Source organism: Hyperoodon ampullatus (assembly GCF_949752795.1).
Source record: "Hyperoodon ampullatus genome assembly, chromosome: 14".
NCBI lineage: Eukaryota > Metazoa > Chordata > Mammalia > Artiodactyla > Ziphiidae > Hyperoodon > Hyperoodon ampullatus.
The window spans coordinates 71,013,604-71,033,328 of NC_136927.1; the positions used below are offsets into that span (position 1 = coordinate 71,013,604).

The following is a 19,725-nucleotide window of genomic DNA, read 5'->3' on the forward strand; positions in this document are numbered from 1 at the left end:
TCGGAAGGGGCTCCAGATGCCCTTCTTATTATGCTCATGCAATCCTGCATACCTTCATGTAGCCCTGATTCTGTATGGTCCTGCATTCAAAGAAGCCCAGTCCAAACAGCCAAAGGTACTATTAAAAGAAGTCTAAAGTTTAATTTGCATCCTTTTCAAAGTGTAAGGGAATTCTGTTTGAATTGCTCACCAGCATCTCATATCCCCTTCTGCAACCCTGCATTTTTCAAGGTCCCCTCCATCCATTATAAAACAGCCAAACAACAACAAAACTTTCCTTAGGCTATGCTGATATATTTTTTTTTCTCTCTCTCTCTTTCTCTTACATTCCTTTCTGAATGTAAATTGATTTAGCTTCTTTCACTAAGCCCCTCCCTTGGTCCTCTGTGTCTCTAGCCCTTTCTGGGCCAGCTTTCTAGTTCAGTACAACACACACACACACACACACACACACACACACACACACACACACAAAACACCTAATAGTAAGAGAAAGACTCTCTTTGGAGAGTGACAGGGACGCTTCAAGGCCTGTATGGAGAAACTAGGGGCATACTGGAAACATGCGCCTGCAGCTCTGGGGAAGACTCTGAGACAGCTGAATCCACTGGGAGCAGAGGAAACAGGGAGCCGCCATGGCCATGTCTGTGGAGGTCAGGGAGAAGACCCAGCGCAAGCCAGTGCAGGGGGTGTGGCAGACATTTGACTTCTGAGAGCTGCTAGATGCAGGAACTAACTCGAGGTCACAAAGGGACACTGAAGAGATGTTGACAATAGGATCCTGAGTTGTGATGATTCGCCTGTTATTTGGGGGTTTCTCTTCCTTTCATATCTATTCCTTTTAGGTGGCTGTGGACCTCATTCTGGTGAGCAGTAAGTAAGTTCGTGACAGACTCAATGGACCAGTGAAGTTTTCCCCATATTTATATATGGGGTTGGGATCAGAAGAGGGAAAGGAGCCCATTAAGCTCTTCACTGTCCTTTGGTGGGGGCACCTCTAGACAGCAGAAGTCACTGTGGGTTAGTGGAAAGAGTGGAGGCTGATGTTTAATTTCTCTTTTTCTCCCTCTGACCCCTCCCCTCCCCTCCTCTCTGCCCCTCCCCCTTTCCTTCCCCTATACCTATTTGTAAAATATTACCATCAACTAGGCCAGAAAAATGTCTTATTTTCTCCCAGAGATACTGTATATGCAAACACTGATCAGCGCCCCCTACCCCCTGCGCACTGCCACTACATCTGAGTTCTGCCTCTTGGAAAGAAATGGTGATCACATGATGTCTGTTGGTTGGGTCTGATGGATGGTTTTGATAGAGGTGAGAGATGATGAAGATACTCAGAAGAGGGTAAAACCACACAAAGGGCTCACTTTAGCTTTGCTGCCAGCCCGAAAACAGAAAGCCCTTTCCTCCCTCCCAGACAGTCACACATTTCAGAAATAGCTGTTGAGAGGGAAGTGGAATTTCTTCACAAGCTCGCAGACAGTGGTGACGTGGGTTAAGTCAGGCTTTAGAAGAGCAAAATTGGAAGAGCGTATCTGACTTACAAATCAGTGGTGAAGAACGAGAACATTCAGGGTCTATCAAAGAGGAATGCAATTCTATTAAACGGGTTACTTTTTTCAGGGAGACTGGCCCAAACTCACCTTTGTCTCTAAAGCGTCTGCGACTCGGAGAACGTGTCAATGATCTTCCGTGTGCGATGTGCTCACTCACCCCCAGAGAAATCAGACCTCATGTTCTGCCTCATCCAACAGCAGCCACAGACATAAAACGTGGCCTTGCTTTATGGATGATGATGAGGACTCTGAGGGCTCTTGACCCCCAGTATTATCATGGACCTTCCCTCCTCCCTAGCCGCTCCAACCAGAAAATCAGTAGCTGGACGAGAACCCAAACTCTTCAGTCATTCTGCTGGGAGCCTGAGGGAAGGAATGATCCTATAGGACAAAGATGTCAAGAAAGAACAGGTCCTACCAATAAGATGTCCTGGTCGAATGGGGTCCTGGCTGATTCTGAACAGAACCATGAGACACACAGAGACATTCTGGTGCCAGAACGGCTAAAAGAAGGCGGACTACTTGTAGAGCGAAACTGATGGCTGGAAATAAGGACACTGTCTTCATTTGTTGACTTCATGCATTTATATTCCTGGGACTCCTTAGAGTAGAAGCTAGAATTTGTCTTTGGGGCATTCTGTCCCTTTGTTCTGGTGGGGACAAGTTTCATAAGCTGTTTTTGTCTCAGGGATGAAAGCAAGTCCCGGTCCTCATTATTGGGCTTGTCCTGAACTCTGTGAGTAACCAAACCCAGAGCTTCAGGCTGAGGAGTTAGTAGTTTGTTGAAGAATGGACTAAAAGGTCTCTTTAAATTGGGGGCAGGGCAGGTTGCAGCACATATCATTATAATGTAGATAAGTGTTTTGTTTGCTTTGGCAGCCTGGGGAGTGGGAGGGTGGAGACCAAGGCTGGAATCCTGGCATTGAAATTGAGATGGGCAGTAGGCACAGGGACATGGTGGCTAAGGTACAGTAGGTAGGAGGACCCCCTGTTTGGAGGAATAGTCGTGTACCCCAGGGACAGTGAGAGCTGATATTCTTCAGCTTTCCCTGATGACTATTTCCTCTCCCTCTCTGCAACTCCTCTGTGTTGTCTTCAAGCCTCCTGCATGTCTGATAAACAGAAGATGTCTATGTAATGAATTTGGGGGATCAGGAAAGAACCTGTACCCTGGCTTTCACGAGCAATGCATGCAACAGGAGATAACTGTGCTCTCTGACCAGAGGTGCCAGCAGGACATCCTGCTGAGAGGTGACAAGCAGCAACAATCCAGCTGGGAAGGTTCTATGGGATGTGGAGCAGGAAGGAGCCTTCCCTCAGGGCTGTCACACCATCAGAGGTGGCTCTATCCCTTTGATGCCCAGGATGCATCTATCCCTTGGGATGCTGCTGCTTGACCAAAGTAAAGTCAAGGAGGAATGAAGGTGAAAGGAACGAAGCCTTGCTTTCCTGCATCTGTATTTGTGGGCTCACCCGCGTTCCCGGGGCTCCCCTGTAATCCTGATGACGTGACCAATCACAACAGATGGTACTTTCTTCCTGCCCCACAAGAAACTGGCCGTCCTGGGGCTGCTCACCAAGCAGATACACATGCCCTTCAGACACCAACACAATGAGCCACCACTGGCCCCAAATTTCAAGACCTCAACAGTTATAGCAGAAGGTCCCTGCTCAGAAGCGATCAGCAGAGAAAGGACCTGGCCGTATGGCAGTGTTGGGGCCCCCTGGGGTTGGCAGGGTCTGCAGGGCAGCACCCAAAACTCACCGCCTTTTGATGGTGAGCATCACACCCAGGAGAATGATGATGAACATGAGAAGGCCAGCGATCACGCCGGCCATCTTCACAGTATTGTCCACCTGCTTCTCCGGCTCCACGGTGTTGGAATTCTGAGTGGAGGCACCTGGGAGGGAAAGGGGGAGAAGAAAGATCATTGAAAAGCCTCACGTACGTGACCAGACGCAATCATAGTAACAACAGGTTCCATTCATTGAGTACTAACTATATGCCAGGCACTGTGCTGAGGGCATTAGACACATTGACCCATGTAACCCTTCTGAGGATTAATTCCTTGAGATGTCGAATTATGATGATGATAGCCTTTTCTGTAGAGGAAGACATTGAGATGCAGAGAAACTGAGTTGCCCAAGGTTACACAACCACTATGCTGGATAAGGGTAACCCTTATTCTCCCATGAGATCAAGCAGAGAATTCTATCCCTCATACTGGTTTGTCCCTACGATCAAACAATGGAACTATGGTTTGAATCTTAGGTTCATGGAATTATTCCAAATCCTACTTAATTCTTTCAGGTAAATGGCGAAAACAACAGCTTTGTGTAAGGGTAACACAATTAAAAGCACTGGATTTTTAAAGAGAAAAACATAACTTTTTAATTTTGTGCCTTATAGGAAACAAATGGTGGGGATTAAAGGGAATTGCCTTGGGTTCAGAAAATGCTTATATCTGCTAACTCCATTTTTGGATTTAATGCTGATGCTACGTGCTCTGCCAGCTACTAACACACTGACTCGATTCCACATCAAGGAAGACTGAGAACTGGGCACTTACTATATCCTCTGCCCTGTGCTGGGCCATTTTGTGGATCCGGCTTGGCCAATCCTTGCAAATATTCCCTAAAGTATATATTGATTTTCCCATTTTATAGATAAGAAAACAAAGGGAACTTGCTAAAAGTCACATGGCTGATAAAGCTCAGGGCCAAGATTACACAGGTTTTCTGTAAGTCTAGGTCTCAAAAGTCAGAAGCCTTGACTTCAACTTTCATGTCCTCTAGTCCCTCAATCCTTCTCCTTCCAGACAACCACTTGGCTGATGCCATAGCAAAAGTAAGGAGCCAAAGAATGCCTAAGCCCGGCCTCTTCATGCAGTGCACCAGGGACAGAGGCAACTTCTCATCCCAGGAACCTGTGTGAACCTTCTAGAGTGTGGTCCTGAACCAGCACCTCCATGAATTCTTCCCAATGATCCCATGTTTATGTGAGGCAGCTTAAATCCAAAGCATCCTTTCCCTGACCCTTCTCTACTTTTCTACCACATCAGAATCAGCTCATCCATTACCAGTGACACCACCTTCCCTGGTTGCCCCAGGAGCATTCCTCTCTCTCTTCTCCAAATTCTGATAACACTCTGTACCACCTGGTACAGATCTCAATGTGCTGATGTTATTAGTGATTTGTTTCCCCATCTGTCTCAGCCAGTGGTCTGCAAGCTCCTCGGGGGCAAGAGGAAGTGTCCTTTATCTTTGTTTCCTCATGTTAGCACAGGATCTGGCTCATAATTGGTGTTCCCTTAATGTCTGTGGTGGTTTAATGTTTAGCTGAAGGGATGACATCTCTGCCCACACACATTTGTTCTCATGAAACCAGATTGAGTTTCTCCTTTTTTTCAGCCATGTGTTCACAGAACTCAGCTGAGTTGAAGGGATGCTAATGCCCATAAGCTATGATTTTGATTCTCCAAACTCATGGATGTTTCAGACCAGTCCTCCGGCACATCCCCTCTTCCTGATTAAGAGTGTCAAGTGTTTCCTTTACCACAGCACTTTCCCCAGACTCTCTTGTAACTTAGAAAAACTGGGTTCACTTAGTCAAGTCTCCCTAGTGGGAACGGCAAGTTTTCAAGAGCAGAGAGTGTGTCCTGGTCATCTCTCTAAAGCCAGTGTCTAGCACAGGCCTCCCTCCTCCCCATCGTTGGTTTACAGATGATGGTTGAACGACAGAAAGGCTAGTGGACCATAGTCTTTTGCTTCATCTATTCATTCAAGCATTCATTAATTTGCTACTAAGCATCCCTGTTCTGTGTGCTCAACTATGCTATCAACAGGGTCACAGATCCTTCTCCTGGAAGGACTTACAAATAAGGGATTTTATTCAGGTCCCCTCACCAGCTAGAGACAAACCCAACTCATCAAATCGCAGGATGGTCTGAGCAGGCTCTGCCTATTTACAGCCAGAGAATTCCTGGCGGAGATGGCCAACCTCATAGGAAGGCAGGTCTCACATTCCAGAGTGCAGGCAAGTCCCGAGTAGCCCCCATTTTCACGTTTGGAGACAAGATTTCTGAGATATATCTAGTCCCCCAGACACAGGACATGACTAAGCATAAAGGAGGCTGAGCACCTCAGACCATAATTTCCTCAACAGTGTCAGAGTGTTTTTATTTGGCTTTGGAGGAAGTGTTGGCTCTGGAGCATTCACTCACTGATGCAGTAATGGCTAAACTTTACTTAATGCCTGCTAGGAGATCCTATTCTAGAGACTGGGGGCACAAAGGCAAAGCCATGGAGAGGATCCTATTACCCTGGGAACACTGTTATTAGCTTGTTCTAATGAGATTCACACTTCATTCCTTCTACGAATAATCACAAGTACCCACTGTATGCTGGGCATTTAGTAATACAATGGTGAACAAAACAGGCACAGTCCCTGCCCTCAAAGAGCCTACAATGAGTGGTGAGTGGGGTTGGGGGAACAGAATTAATAAAGAATCAATAAGAGGAAGCTTTCAACTCTGTCAATAGAGAGGCACATGACACATAATTGGGAAATGAATCACTTCTGGGAGGAACTGGCCCATGGGGTGGGCTCCAAGGGAGGACAGGTTATAACTAGGCAAATAGAGCACCACGAGAAAAGCACACAGTGGTGGCAGGGGAAACAGCACTGGCTAAGGCCGTCTGATGGAGGCAAGGAGCCTGGTGCATTCCAGATATGAAAGAACTGTGGCGTAATGAGGGCGAGAAGGCAGGGAGAGCATGGCGAGGGCAGCAGGGGACAGTCCACGCAGGACATTATAGGCCACAGTGCGAGATTTTGTTTTTTACCCCAAGAAACACAGGGAGTCATTTAAGTGCTGTTCATAGAGGTATGATATGGTCAGATTTGTATTTCCAACTGTTCCAGTTTCTTTGAGAAGCCAAAGTGGATTGGAGAGATGCATTTTGAAACTATTATAGTCATCCAGATGGGAGATAATAGTTGCTTGAACTCAGGCGATGGCCGTGAAGATGGAAAGATGCAATAAAAGAGATAATTACCTGAAATAGATATAAATAAAACCGGTTGATGGACGGGATACAGGGCATAAGGGAAAGAGAACTGAATTCTTGAGGATGACCATAACAAGGTGGATAATGGTGATGCTTAAAGGTTCAAGAAACAGGGTTTCCCTGGTGGCGCAGTGGTTGAGAGTCTGCCTGCCGATACGGGGGACACGGGTTCGTGACCCGGTCCGGGAAGATCCCACGTACCGTGGAGCGGCTGGGCCCGTGAGCCATGGCCGCTGAGCCGGCGCATCCGGAGCCTGTGCTCTGCAACGGGAGAGGCCACGACAGTGAGAGGCCCGCGTACCTCCCCCCTCAAAAAAAAGGTTCAAGAAACAGTTAAAAAGGAGTAGAGTTATTAGGAAAACATGTGTGTTTGGGGCAATTTGAGCTTGTGAGATACTCTAGAAAAGCAGGCAGTTAAAAATGCAGGTCTGAAGCTCTTAAGGCGGCCTAAGCTAGAAGTAAAAATGTGTGAGTCATATGCACATAGATGGTATTTGAAGCATGGGGGCTGATGAAGTCACCCAGAGAAAGAATGAAGACTGGATGAGGAGGACCTTCAAGATGGCGGAAGAGTAAGACGCGGAGATCACCTTCCTCCCCACAGATACATCAGAAATACATCTACACATGGAACAACTCCTACAGAACACCTACTGGACTCTGGCAGAGGACCTCAGACCTCCCAAAAGGCAAGAAACTCCCCACATACCTGGGTAGGGCAAAAGAAAAAAGAATAAACAGAGACAAAAGAATAGGGACGGGACCTGCACCAGTGGGAGGGAGCTGTGAAGGAGGAAAGGTTTCCACACACTAGAAGCCCCTTCGCGGGTGGCGGGGTTGGGGGGGAAGCTTCGGAGCCGCGGAGGAGAGCACAGCCACAGGGGTGCGGAGGGCAGAGCGGGGAGATTCCCGCACAGAGAGGATCGGTGCCGACCAGCACTCACCAGCCCTAGAGGCTTGTCTGCTCACCTGCCGGGGCGGGCGGGGCTGGGAGCTGAGGCTCAGGCTTCGGTAAGAGCGCAGGGAGAGGACTGGGGTTGGCGGCGTGAACACAGCCTGAAGGGGGCTAGTGCACCACGGCTAGCCTGGAGGGAGTCCGGGGAAAAGTCTGGACCTGCCGAAGAGGCAAGAGACTTTCTCTTCCCTCTTTGTTTCCTGGTGCACGAGGAGAAGGGATTAAGAGCGCTGCTTAAAGGAGCTCCAGAGACGGGCGCGAGCCGCGGCTGAAAGCGCGGACAGCAGAGACGGGCGTGAGACGCTAAGGCTGCTGCTGCCGCCACCAAGAAGCCCGTGTGCGAGCACAGGGCACTATCGACACCTCCCCTCCCGGGAGCCTGTGCAGCCCGCCACTGCCAGGTTCCCGTGATCCAGGGACAACTTCCCTGGGAGAACGCACGGCGTGCCTCGGGCTGGTGCAACGTCACGCCGGCCTCTGCTGCCGCAGGCTCGCCCTGCATCCGTACCCCTCCCTCCCCCCGGCCTGAGTGAGCCAGAGCCCCCAAACCAGCCGCTCCTTTAACTGCGTCCTGTCTGAGCGAAGAACAGACGCCCTCCGGCGACCTACACGCAGAGGCGGGGCCAAATCCAAAGCTGAGCCCCGGGAGCTGTGCGAACAAAGAAGAGAAAGGGAAATTTCTCCCAGCAGCCTCAGGAGCAGCGGATTAAATCTACACAGTCAACCTGATATACCCTGCATCTGTGGAATACCTGAATAGACAACGAATCATCCCAAATTGAGGAGGTAGACTTTGGGAGCAATGATATATACATTTCTTTCCCTTTTTCTCTTTTTGTGAGTGTGTATGTCTATGCTTCTGTGTGAGATTTTGTCTGTATAGCTTTGCTTTTACCATTTGTCCTAGGGTTCTGTCTGTACGTTTTTTTTTATATACTTAAAAATTTTTCTTCTTAATAATTATTTTTTATTTTAATAACTTTATTTTATTTTAATTTAATTTTATCTTTTTTCTTTCTTTCTTTCTTTCTTTCTTTCCTCCCTTTTATTCTGAGCCATGTGGAGGACAGGCTCTTGGTGCTCCAGCCAGGCATCAGGGCTGTGCCACAGAGGTGGGAGAGCCAACTTCAGGACACTGGTCCATAAGAGACCTCCCAGCTCCACATAATATCAAACGGCGAAAATCTCCCAGAGATCTCCATCTCAATGCCAAGACCCAGCTCCACGCAACGACCAGCAAGCTACAGTGCTGGACACCCTATGCCAAACAACTAGCAAGACAGGAACACAACCCCATCCATTAGCAGAGAGGCTGCCTAAAATCATAATAAGACCACAGACACCCAAAACACACCACCAGATGTGGACCTGCTCACCAGAAAGACAAGATCCAGCCTCATCCACCAGAACACAGGCACTAGTCCCCTCCACTAGGAAGCCTACACAACCCACTGAACCAACCTTAGCCACTGGGGACAGACACCAAAAACAATGGGAACAACGAACCTGCAGCCTGCGAAAAGGAGACCCAAAACACAGTTAAGTGAAGCAAGATGACAAGACAGAAAAACACACAGCAGATGAAGGAGCAAAGCAAAAACCTACCAGACCTAGCAAATGAAGAGGAAATAGGCAGTCTACCTGAAAAATAATTCAGAATAATGATAGTAAAGAAGATCCAAAATCTTGGAAATAGAATGGAGAAAATACAAGAAACGTTTAACAAGGACCTAGAAGAACTAAAGAGCAAACAAACAGAGATGAACAACACAATAAATGAAATTAAAAATTCTCTAGAAGGGATCAATAGCAGAATAACTGAGGCAGAAGAACGGATAAGTGACCTGGAAGATAAAATAGTGGAAATAACCACTGCAGAGCAGAATAAAGAAAAAAGAATGAAAAGAATTGAGGACAGTCTCAGAGACCTCTGGGACAACATTAGACGCACCAACATTCATATTATAGGGGTCGCAGAAGAAGAAGAGAAAAAGAAAGGGACTGAGAAAATATTTGAAGAGATTATAGTTGAAAACTTCCCTAATATGGGAAAGGAAATAGTTAATCAAGTTCAGGAAGCACAGAGAGTCCCATACAGGATAAATCCAAGGAGAAACACACCAAGACACATGTTAATCAAAGTATCAAAAATTAAATACAAAGAACAAATATTAAAAGCAGCAAGGGAAAAACAACAAGTAACACTTAACGGAATCCCCATAAGGTTAACAGCTGATCTTTCAGCCAGAAGGGAGTGGCAGGACATATTTAAAGGGATGAAGGAGAAAAACCTACAACCAAGATTACTCTACCCAGCAAGGATCTCATTCAGATTTGATGGAGAAATTAAAACCTTTACAGAGAAGCAAAAGCTAAGAGAATTCAGCACCACCAAACCAGCTTTACAACAAATGCTAAAGGAACTTCTCTAAGCAGGAAACAAAAGAGAAGGAAAAGACCTACAATAATAAACCCAAAACAATTAAGAAAATAGTAATAGGAACATACATATCGATAATTACCTTAAATGTAAATGGATTAAATGCTCCAACCAAAAGACAAAGATTGGCTGAATGGATACAAAAACAAGACCGTATATATGCTGTCTACAAGAGACACACTTCAGACCTAGGGACACATACAGACTGAAAGTGAGGGGATGGAAAAAGATATTCCATGCAAATGGAAATCAAAACAAAGCTGGAGTAGCAATTCTCCTATCAGACAAAGTAGACTTTAAAACAAAGAGTATTACAAGAGACAAAGGAGGACACTACATAATGATCAAGGGATCAATCCAAGAAGAAGATATAACAATTGTAAATATTTATGCACCCAACATAGGAGCACCTCAATACATAAGGCAAATACTAACAGCCATAAAAGGGGAAATCGACAGTAACACATTCACAGTAGGGGACTTTAACACCCCACTTTCACCGATGGACAGATCATCCAAAATGAAAATAAATAAGGAAACACAAGCTTTAAATGATACATTAAACAAGATGGACTTCACTGATATTTATAGGACGTTCCACCCAAAAACAACAGAATACACATTCTTCTCAAGTGCTCATGGAACATTCTCCAGGATAGATCATATCTTGGGTCACAAATCAAGCCTTGGTAAATGTAAGAAACTTGAAATCGTATCAAGTGTCTTTTCTGACCACAACACTATGAAACTAGGTATCAATTACAGGTAAAAACCAGTAAGAAATACACACACATGGAGGCTAAACAATACACTACTGAATAACCATGAGATCACTGAAGAAATCAAAGAGGAAATCAAAAAATACCTAGAAACAAATGACAATGAAAACACGACGACCCAAAACCTATGGGATGCAGCAAAAGCAGTTCTAAGAGGGAAGTTTATAGCAATAAAATCCTACCTTAAGAAACAAGAAACATCTCAAATAAAGAACCTAACCTTAAACCTAAAGCAATTAGAGAAAGAAGGACAAAAAAGCCCCAAAGTTAGCAGAAGGAAAGAATCATAAAGATCAGATCAGAAATAAATGAAAAATAAATGAAGGAAATGATAGCAAAGATCAATAAAACTAAAAGCTGGTTCTTTGAGAAGATAAACAAAATTGATAAACCATTAGCCAGACTTATCAATAAAAAAAAAGGGAGAAGACTCAAACCAATAGAATTAGAAATGAAAAAGAAGTAACAATTGACACTTCAGAAATACAAAGGATCATGAGAGATTACTACAAGCAACTCTATGCCAATAAAATGGACAACCTGGAAGAAATGGACAAATTCTTAGAAATTCACAACCTTCTGAGACTGAACTAGAAAGAAATAGAAAATATGAACAGACCAATCACAAGCACTGAAATTGAAACTGTGATTAAAAATCTTCCAACAGGGCTTCCCTGGTGGAGCAGTGGTTGAGAGTCCGCCTGATGATGCAGGGGACATGGGTTCATGCCCCGGTCTGGGAAGATCCAACATGCTAGGCCCATGAGCCATGGCCACTGACCCTGCACGTCCACAGCCTGTGCTCCGCAACGGGAGAGGCCACAACAGTGAGAGGCCTGCGTACCACAAAAAAAAAAACCCCAAAACAAACAAACAAACAAACAAAAAAACAAAATCTTCCAACAAACAAAAGCCCAGGACAAGATGGCTTCACTGGCGAATTCTATCAAACAGTTACAGAAGAGCTTACACCTATCCTTCTCAAACTCTTCCAAAATATAGCAGAGGGAGGAACACTCCCAAATTCATTCTACGAGGCCACCATCACTCTGATACCAAAACCAGACAAAGATGTCAAAAAGAAAGAAAACTACAGACCAATATCACCAATGAACATAGATGCAAAAATCCTCAACAAAATACTAGCAAACAGAATCCAACAGCACATTAAAAGGATCATACACTATGATCAAGTGGGGTTTATCCCAGGAATGCAAGGCTTCTTCAGTATATGCAAATCAATCAACGTGATACACCATGTTAACAAATTGAGGGAGAAAAACCATATGATCATCTCAGTAGATGCAGAGAAAGCTTTTGACAAAATTCAACACCCATTTATGATAAAAACCCTCTAGAAAGTAGGCATAGAGGGAACTTTCCTCAACATAATAAAGGCCATATATGACAAACCCACAGCCAACATTGTCCTCAATGGTGAAAAACTGAAACCGTTTCCACTAAGATCAGGAACAAGACAAGGTTGCCCACTCTTACCACTCTTATTCAACATAGTTTTGGAAGTTTTAGCCACAGCAATCAGAGAAGAAAAGGAAATAAAAGGAATCCAAATCAGAAAAGAAGAAGTAAAGTTATCACTGTTTGCAGATGACATGATACTATACATAGAGAATCCTAAAGATGCTAGCAGAAAACTACTAGAGCTAATCAATGAATTTGGTAAAGTAGCAGGATACAAAATTAATGCACAGAAATCTCTTGCATTCCCATACACTAATGATGAAAAATGTGAAAGTGAAATTAAGAAAACACTCCCATTTACCATTGCAACAAAAAGAATAAAATACCTAGGAATAAACCTGCCTAAGGAGACAAAAGACCTGTATGCAGAAAATTATAAGACACTGATGAAAGAAATTAAAGATGATACAAATAGATGGAGAGATATACCATGTTCTTGGGTTGGAAGAATCAACCTTGTGAAAATGACTATACTACCCAAAGCAATCTACAGATTCAATGCAATCTCTATCAAACTACCACTGGCATTTTTCACAGAACTAGAACAAAAAATTTCACAATGTGTATGCAAACACAAAAGACCCCGAAGAGCCAAAGCAATCTTGAGAAAGAAAAACGGAGCTAGAGGAATCAGGCCCCTGGACTTCAGACTATACTACAAAGCTACAGTAATCAAGACAGAACTGTACTGGCACTGAAACAGAAATACAGATCAATGGAACAGGATAGAAAGCCCAGAGATAAACTCACGCACATATGATCACCTTATCTTTGATAAAGGAGGCAAGACCATACAGTGGAGAAAAGATAGCCTCTTCAATAAGTGGTGCTGGGAAAACTGGACAGCTACATGTAAAAGAATGAAATTAGAACACTCCCTAACACTATACACAAAAATAAACTCAAAATGGATTAAAGATCTAAATGTAAGGCCAGACACCATCAAACTCTTAGAGGAAAACATAGGCAGAACACTCTATGACATAAATCACAGCAAGATCCTTTTTGACCCACCTCCTAGAGAAATGGAAATAAAAACAAAAATAAACAAATGGGACCTAATGAAACTTCAAAGCTTTTGCACAGCAAAGGAAACCATAAAAAAGACGAAAAGACAACCCTCAGAATGGGAGAAAATATTTGTAAATGAAGCAACTGATAAAGGATTAATCTCCAAAATTTACAAGCAACTCATGCGGCTCAATATTAAAAAACCAAACAGCCCAATCCAAAAATGGGCAGAAGACCTAAATAGACATTTCTCCAAAGAAGATATACAGACTGCCAACAGACACATGAAAGAATGCTCAACATCATTAATCATTAGAGAAAGGCAAATCAAAACTACAATGAGATTATCATCTCACACCAGTCAGAATGGCCATCATCAAAAAATCTACAAACAATAAATGCTGGAGAGGGTGTAGAGAAAAGGGAACCCTCTTGCACTGTTGGTGGGAATGTAAATTGATACAGCTACTATGGAGAACAGTATGGACGTTCCTTAAAAAACTAAAAATAGAACTATAATACGACCCAGGAATCCCACTACTGGGCATATATCCTGAGAAACCCATAATTCAAAAAGAGTCATGTACCAAAATGTTCATTGTAGCTCTATTTACAATAGCCAGGACATGAAAGCAACCGAAGTGTCCATCAACAGATGAATGGATAAAGAAGATGTGGCATATATACATATATACAATGGAATATTAATCAATGGAATATATACAATGGAATATTACTCAGCCATAAAAAGGAATGAAACTGAGTTATTTGTAGTGAGGTGGATGGACCTAGAGACTGTCATACAGAGTGAAGTAAGTCAGAAGGAGAAAAACAAATACCGTATGCTAACACATATATATGGAGTCTAAAAAAAAAAAAAAGGTCATGAAGAACCTAGGGGCAAGATGGGAATAAAGATGCAGAACTACTAGAGAATGGACTTGAGGATACGGGGAGGGGGAAGGGTAAGCTGGGACAAAGTGAGAGAGTTGCATGGACATATATACACTACCAAACGTAAAACAGATAGCTAGCGGGAAGTAGCCACGCAGCACAGGGAGATAAGCTCGGTGCTTTTTGACCACCTAGAGGGGTGGGATAGGGAGGGTGGGAGGGAGGGAGATGCAAGAGCGAACAGATATGGGGACATATGTATAACTGATTCACTTTGTTATAAAGCAGAAACTAACACACCATTGTAAAGCAATTATACTGTAATAAAGATGCTAAAAAATTTTTAAAAAAAGAGTGGATGAAAAAGCAGGCCTAGATAGAGACTTGAGGGTCTGTAGTATTTAGTGAGTGTGAAGAGGAAGATAAGCCTGCAGAGGAGACAGAGAAGGAGTGGCCAGACACGTAAGAAAATACCCGGGAGAGTGTAGTGTCCCAGAGCCAGGGAAAGACAGTGTTTCAAGGGAAGGAGTAATCAGCTGTGTCAAATGCCACTCCTAGGATAGAATCAAGCTCCCTACCCAAAGGAAAGTGAAGATCTTGGATTAGTATTAGAAAACCTTTCCCAAGTAAATTGCAAGATGTTCCTAAACAGAAGAACTTTCAGTGATCACCGTGAATCAACAGTGGAACACACTGGAGGGTCACAGAGGAACATCCTAGACATTCAGAGAGGCCATCTGAAAGGCCACAGCCCAGCAGTTTAGACACATTCCATGAGTTCAGCAAACCGGCATCCCAGCTGAAATCCCAGACCCTGTACAGTGAGGTTATTAGGAAGAGCCAGGCTTGGTTGGTCTAACTAGACTCCAGATATAGGGATTGCCCTGGGACGTGGTAAATTCTACTTGTACTTCAGCATCCTTTTAAGGGCATTGGCTCTAGCCATGAGAGATGTGTGCCTCTGTTCCTAACGGAAGTGTGCTGACAGTGTTCAAAGGTGACACAGGTGTTGAGGAACTGGCTCTGGGACCAAAGGCCAGATAGCACTGACGTGTGGCTCCTACGTCGGAGAGGAAGAAGAGAGGGGCAGAGACAGATGGGCTAGTCTTGCTCCCGCTGCAGAGTCAGGAGCTTGTCCATGGGGCTCGTGTCGTAAGTGCAGATGAGAACCTTCAACAGGACTTACAGGGAAGCACATCAGGGCTCGCTAATGATGGGGCCTCCTAGCAATGCAACCAGCTCTTTCAGGCAGCACCTGATGAGCACCTCATCAAACAGAAGCTCAATTACTACTACTTTTTAAAATTTAGCCTAAACGTATCAATGCATTACTGAGTGCCAAAAAATGTGCTAATAAGCCCTTTTCATATATGAAGTCATTTAATCCTCACAAAACTTGACACCGAAGATGCTAGTTTTATTTTTCCTTTTATTTAGATTAGGAAACTTCACAAATGGGTAAAGTGACTTGTCCAAAGCCATATAACTGGTGAGCTGGGATTCTGTGTGCAAGGCTCACCCACTTATCATTACAATGAACTGTCCTTGATGGAGCTACTGTTAAGGAAATGCCAGCCCTGGGTCCACCTAGAGAGTTGGCCACCTGACTGGAAATCCAAGGGGTCTGGAAGCCCATTAGTAATATGGTAACTGCATTACTCTTGCCCTAAACCCACCCTTTTCATGAGAGTTAAACATAGTGTCAGTCCCCGGTCCCTAAAAAGCTCTGTCTCTGGCCCTGGGCGACTTCTGTCTACTAAGCAGGAACTAGAAGTCTGAGAATGGAGAGAAAGGGGGGGATTTGCATGCTTCCTCTTCATCTCTGCCCTCCACTGGGAGCCAACCTAAGAACAGTCCAAATAAATCAGAATTAGCGAGTAGGCACCAGGTGGTACATTTATCCATTTGGAGTAGCTTCAAGGCTCTACCCGAGTCCCCTGTGTGATGCAGTCATCAAAAATAATCTTGTGAACTCAGTCTGTACTGACAGGAGACTGCTGTTTCCAACACGAGGTTGCATGCCCAGCCTTATACCCCAGCCAGCTGTGCCTTCCATGCTCTGAGTACTCCCAAAGGTTAAGACAGTTCTCTCAAAGCAGCTGCTGCTGCCCCCTGCCCTTGACTCTTGGCATGAAAGCTACGGTGGCTTGGAATCTAGTCCCCTCCTAGCTCCAGCCCAGAGTGCACATCTGGCTTTCCAGGTGCTACCTATCGACTGCTGCATATGGAAACCTGGCATCCAAGGCAGGGCTCTTAGTCTGTTGAAGCCTGCCTCTCTTCCTCAATATATGGGGGCCCAGGTACCATGTTCCCCCCTCAACCCCCAGCCTCCTCCTATGGTACCAGACAACCATCCCAGTTTATATTCCCCAGGGACTTCTGAGACCCAGTAAGGACAATGCTTCTCTGTTCTTCTCTGCACTAGTCAGACCACTCTGGTGAGGCTTGTTCATGTGTGGACTCCAACCCCTGAGAGGACCTTCAGGGTGAAGACAGGCCAAGAGGCTTGCCACTCAAAGTGTGGTCCAATGACCAGAAGCATCAACATCATCTGGGAACTTATTACAAATGCAGACTCTCGGTCTCCACACCAGATCTGCTGAATCAGCTCCTGCATTTTACAAGGTCTCTAGGTGATTCTGGTGCACATGAAAATCCAGACATCATTGACTTTGGAGGAGTGGCAGTCAGAATCGGGAATTTTTTTGGCCTAGAGAAGGGAAGATTCATATGAGACTGAATTCTTGCCTTAAAAGTGTTGAAAGGCCATTGTGGAAGACGGAATAGGTTTGGTCCCTTTAATTGTAAAGAGCAGAGCTAATACAAACCGGTAGGAGTGACAAGGGTAGATTAGGGGCCAACACAAGGAAAGGTTTTAATGAGGAAATGCCACCCAGATGAGGCTAAAGCCCAGCCCTTTTTGATACAGCGTTATGATGTCACGAGCAGCACGAAACCAGTCGTGGTTTCCAAGTCCTATTTCAGACTGCCCACTCTGTCTCCACCTGTTCTTACCTTCTGGGCTTCCTGGATGCTTAACCAAGCCTTCAATGCCTCACTTTCATGAGATGCTGACCTCTCTTCTCTGCTTACTGACCCCACCTTCCACCTCAGCCCAGCATCCCTTTATTACAGTGATACCCATGCTGTGAGTGAGAGAAATTCTCCCTGTCATCCTTAGATCCATGGGACTCCAGTGGGGCTCTACCCCCCAAACCCCCAAGTTACCCACAATGGCAGGAGAATGTGTCAACAACAATGAAATGCACTGTCTGGGCACTCACTGTGCTCCCCAGCAAGCAGAAGGGACTACGTGACCTCTTATACCCCTTTTGATGATGAGATGCTATGGTTGTATGAGATTGGTCAAAAGCAATGGGTTTCAAATTAGAAATATATGAGCTTGCACCCAGACTCCACCCCTAACTAGCTGTGTGACCTTGATCAAAGCTGTTAACCACAATGTGATATGATATCCTCATTTGTACAATAGGGAGTAAATGACACGTTCACAGGGCTTTCCTAGGGATCCAATGTAAAAACGGAGGTAAAAACGCTTAATAAACTCTGAGAATCTGCTCACATATGTGGCGTCATGATGGCACGACCTTAGAACTGGTTCCAGGTGGTAGCAGGGTTTCTTGTGTCTGTCAAATGCGGGTGCACCGTGGGTGCTGCCTCCTGGCAACCTGCTGCCCAGGTTCACCCAAACTTTAGGATGAAGGCAGGCAGAGACCCCAGAGTGATGCACTTGTCTTTCCTCCTATAGGCAAGGCCGGTATCAGGCTTCCGTCTGGATGCCTTAATGGCAGCAATAACATAATTTGGCAACAAGGGATTAATAATTCTTCCTCAAAGTATTCTCACTGGCTACAACCCTAATTCTATAGCGTTACTTCAGAGAATTTCCCCTGTAAAGATAACGGAGCAAAAATAGAAGTTGCAGATAAAGAACATCTAATTGTAACTGTTAAAACCAAGCAAATCCCAGCGGCCGCATAACCCATGCTGGTGATCATTGCTGATGACAAAGAAAGGAAGTTGGCTCTCGGGGACACAATTCCTAAAAGCTACAGTCTTTCAAACACACAGTTGCCTCTTAGCTATCCAAGGGCATTTATCCCCACATCTACTGTGCTGGCAGTTTACGCCCATCTATTTAATGATTTCTTTTGTTGAAGAGTTTTTCCGTCTTTACTTTGGCTTTACATGCGTCTGGCACCCAGTAGAGAAAACCTCTGAAATCCTGACTCTGAGCTGCTACCTCTATGCCAGTGAAGGTTTTTTTTTTTTTTGCGGTACGCGGGCCTCTCACTGTTGTGGCCTCTCCCGTTGCGGAGCACAGCGGCTCAGTGGCCATGGCTCACGGGCCCAGCCGCTCCACGGCATGTGGGATCTTCCTGGACCGGGGCACGAACCCGCGTCCCCTGCGTCGGCAGGTGGACTCTCAACCACTGCACCACCAGGGAAGCCCCCAGTGAAGGTTTTGAACATTGCAGGTATCTCTGATTATTGGGGAGTCTTGCCATGAGGAGGCACCAGGGAGAAGAGAAGGAAGCTGGGCAAGTCTCTGGCTCTTCTAAAGTCAGGTATGCATCATATCCCTTCTTGCTTTTCCTGGAAGTGAATTCTCAGAATGGTAGGCTATTTTTAAGATGGAATTGAAGTCCAAGATAGGAAAGAAGTTGGTAGGAAAGCATCTGGATACTTCATTAGATTCAAGCCTCCAGACTTTACAAATTGCATCCCAAGGCATTGAGGGCATTTGTAATTGTGATCATGAACGACTTTGGCAGTCTTTGAGGACTGAAACTATAGCGAACAGGAGGGGTGCAAGAAGCCTGGGGAGAAACAAATGCTGTTGTTGACCTTTTTTTTTTTAATGGAAAAATGTAGATTCCATATATTTCATACAAGGAAGTGTGATGTTGATACAGGAAAAAATATAGACTGGATGATTAAATCAGATTTTTTTCCTTACCATTTACTAAAGGAGGGACTCCATTACTAGCAGCTCAGGCTCCACATCAGTCAGCATCCAACCAGAAAAAGGGAAACTGTTCTAAACATTTAAAATGGAGCAAATTTACTAGAGAACTGGTACCCAGGGTTCAGGAGAGGACGGTGAGGCAACCCAGTGGGTAGCAACCTCAGGAGCCGTTACCCAGCCCAGACTAGAGAGACAAAGGTTCAACACAGCCTAGAGGTCGGGGCCACCCCACAGAAGCTGGAACTCCAGTAGACCTATGGGAGAACTGGAGCCACAGAGGAGACACGGTCACTGCCAAAGAAGGGGTCTGAGGTCAAGAGAGAGGCTTCTCCTTCCTCTCAGGCTACAATTCCTGTCTCCTATTGGCCACACCCAGACACCAGTTGACATGGGGCCCAGGAAACACAGCCTACGGGGGTTACCTGCACCGCAGAGGGAAAGCAAGTGATGGATGTGAGGCCAAATGGGCCAAGGGCCAGCATGAGCTTCCTATGAACACATGATGCTAGGTGCACCTCACTGCCACTTTTGAGAGGTGTCTGGACTTG

General features: G+C 45.1%; 1 protein-coding gene across 10 annotated transcripts in view; it reads right to left on the reverse strand.

Moving 5' to 3' along the window:
* PTPRT (protein tyrosine phosphatase receptor type T) overlaps positions 1 to 19,725 on the reverse strand; it is a gene marked incomplete at both ends in the record, with an annotated part of 1,101,453 nt that overhangs the window by 178,390 nt on the left and 903,338 nt on the right. For all 10 annotated transcript variants that reach the window (XM_079719321.1, XM_079719325.1, XM_079719327.1 and 7 more), the window contains one exon: positions 3,322 to 3,457. In XM_079719321.1, the coding sequence (XP_079575447.1) occupies positions 3,322 to 3,457 (136 nt within the window). The remainder of the gene's footprint in view (positions 1 to 3,321; positions 3,458 to 19,725) is intronic.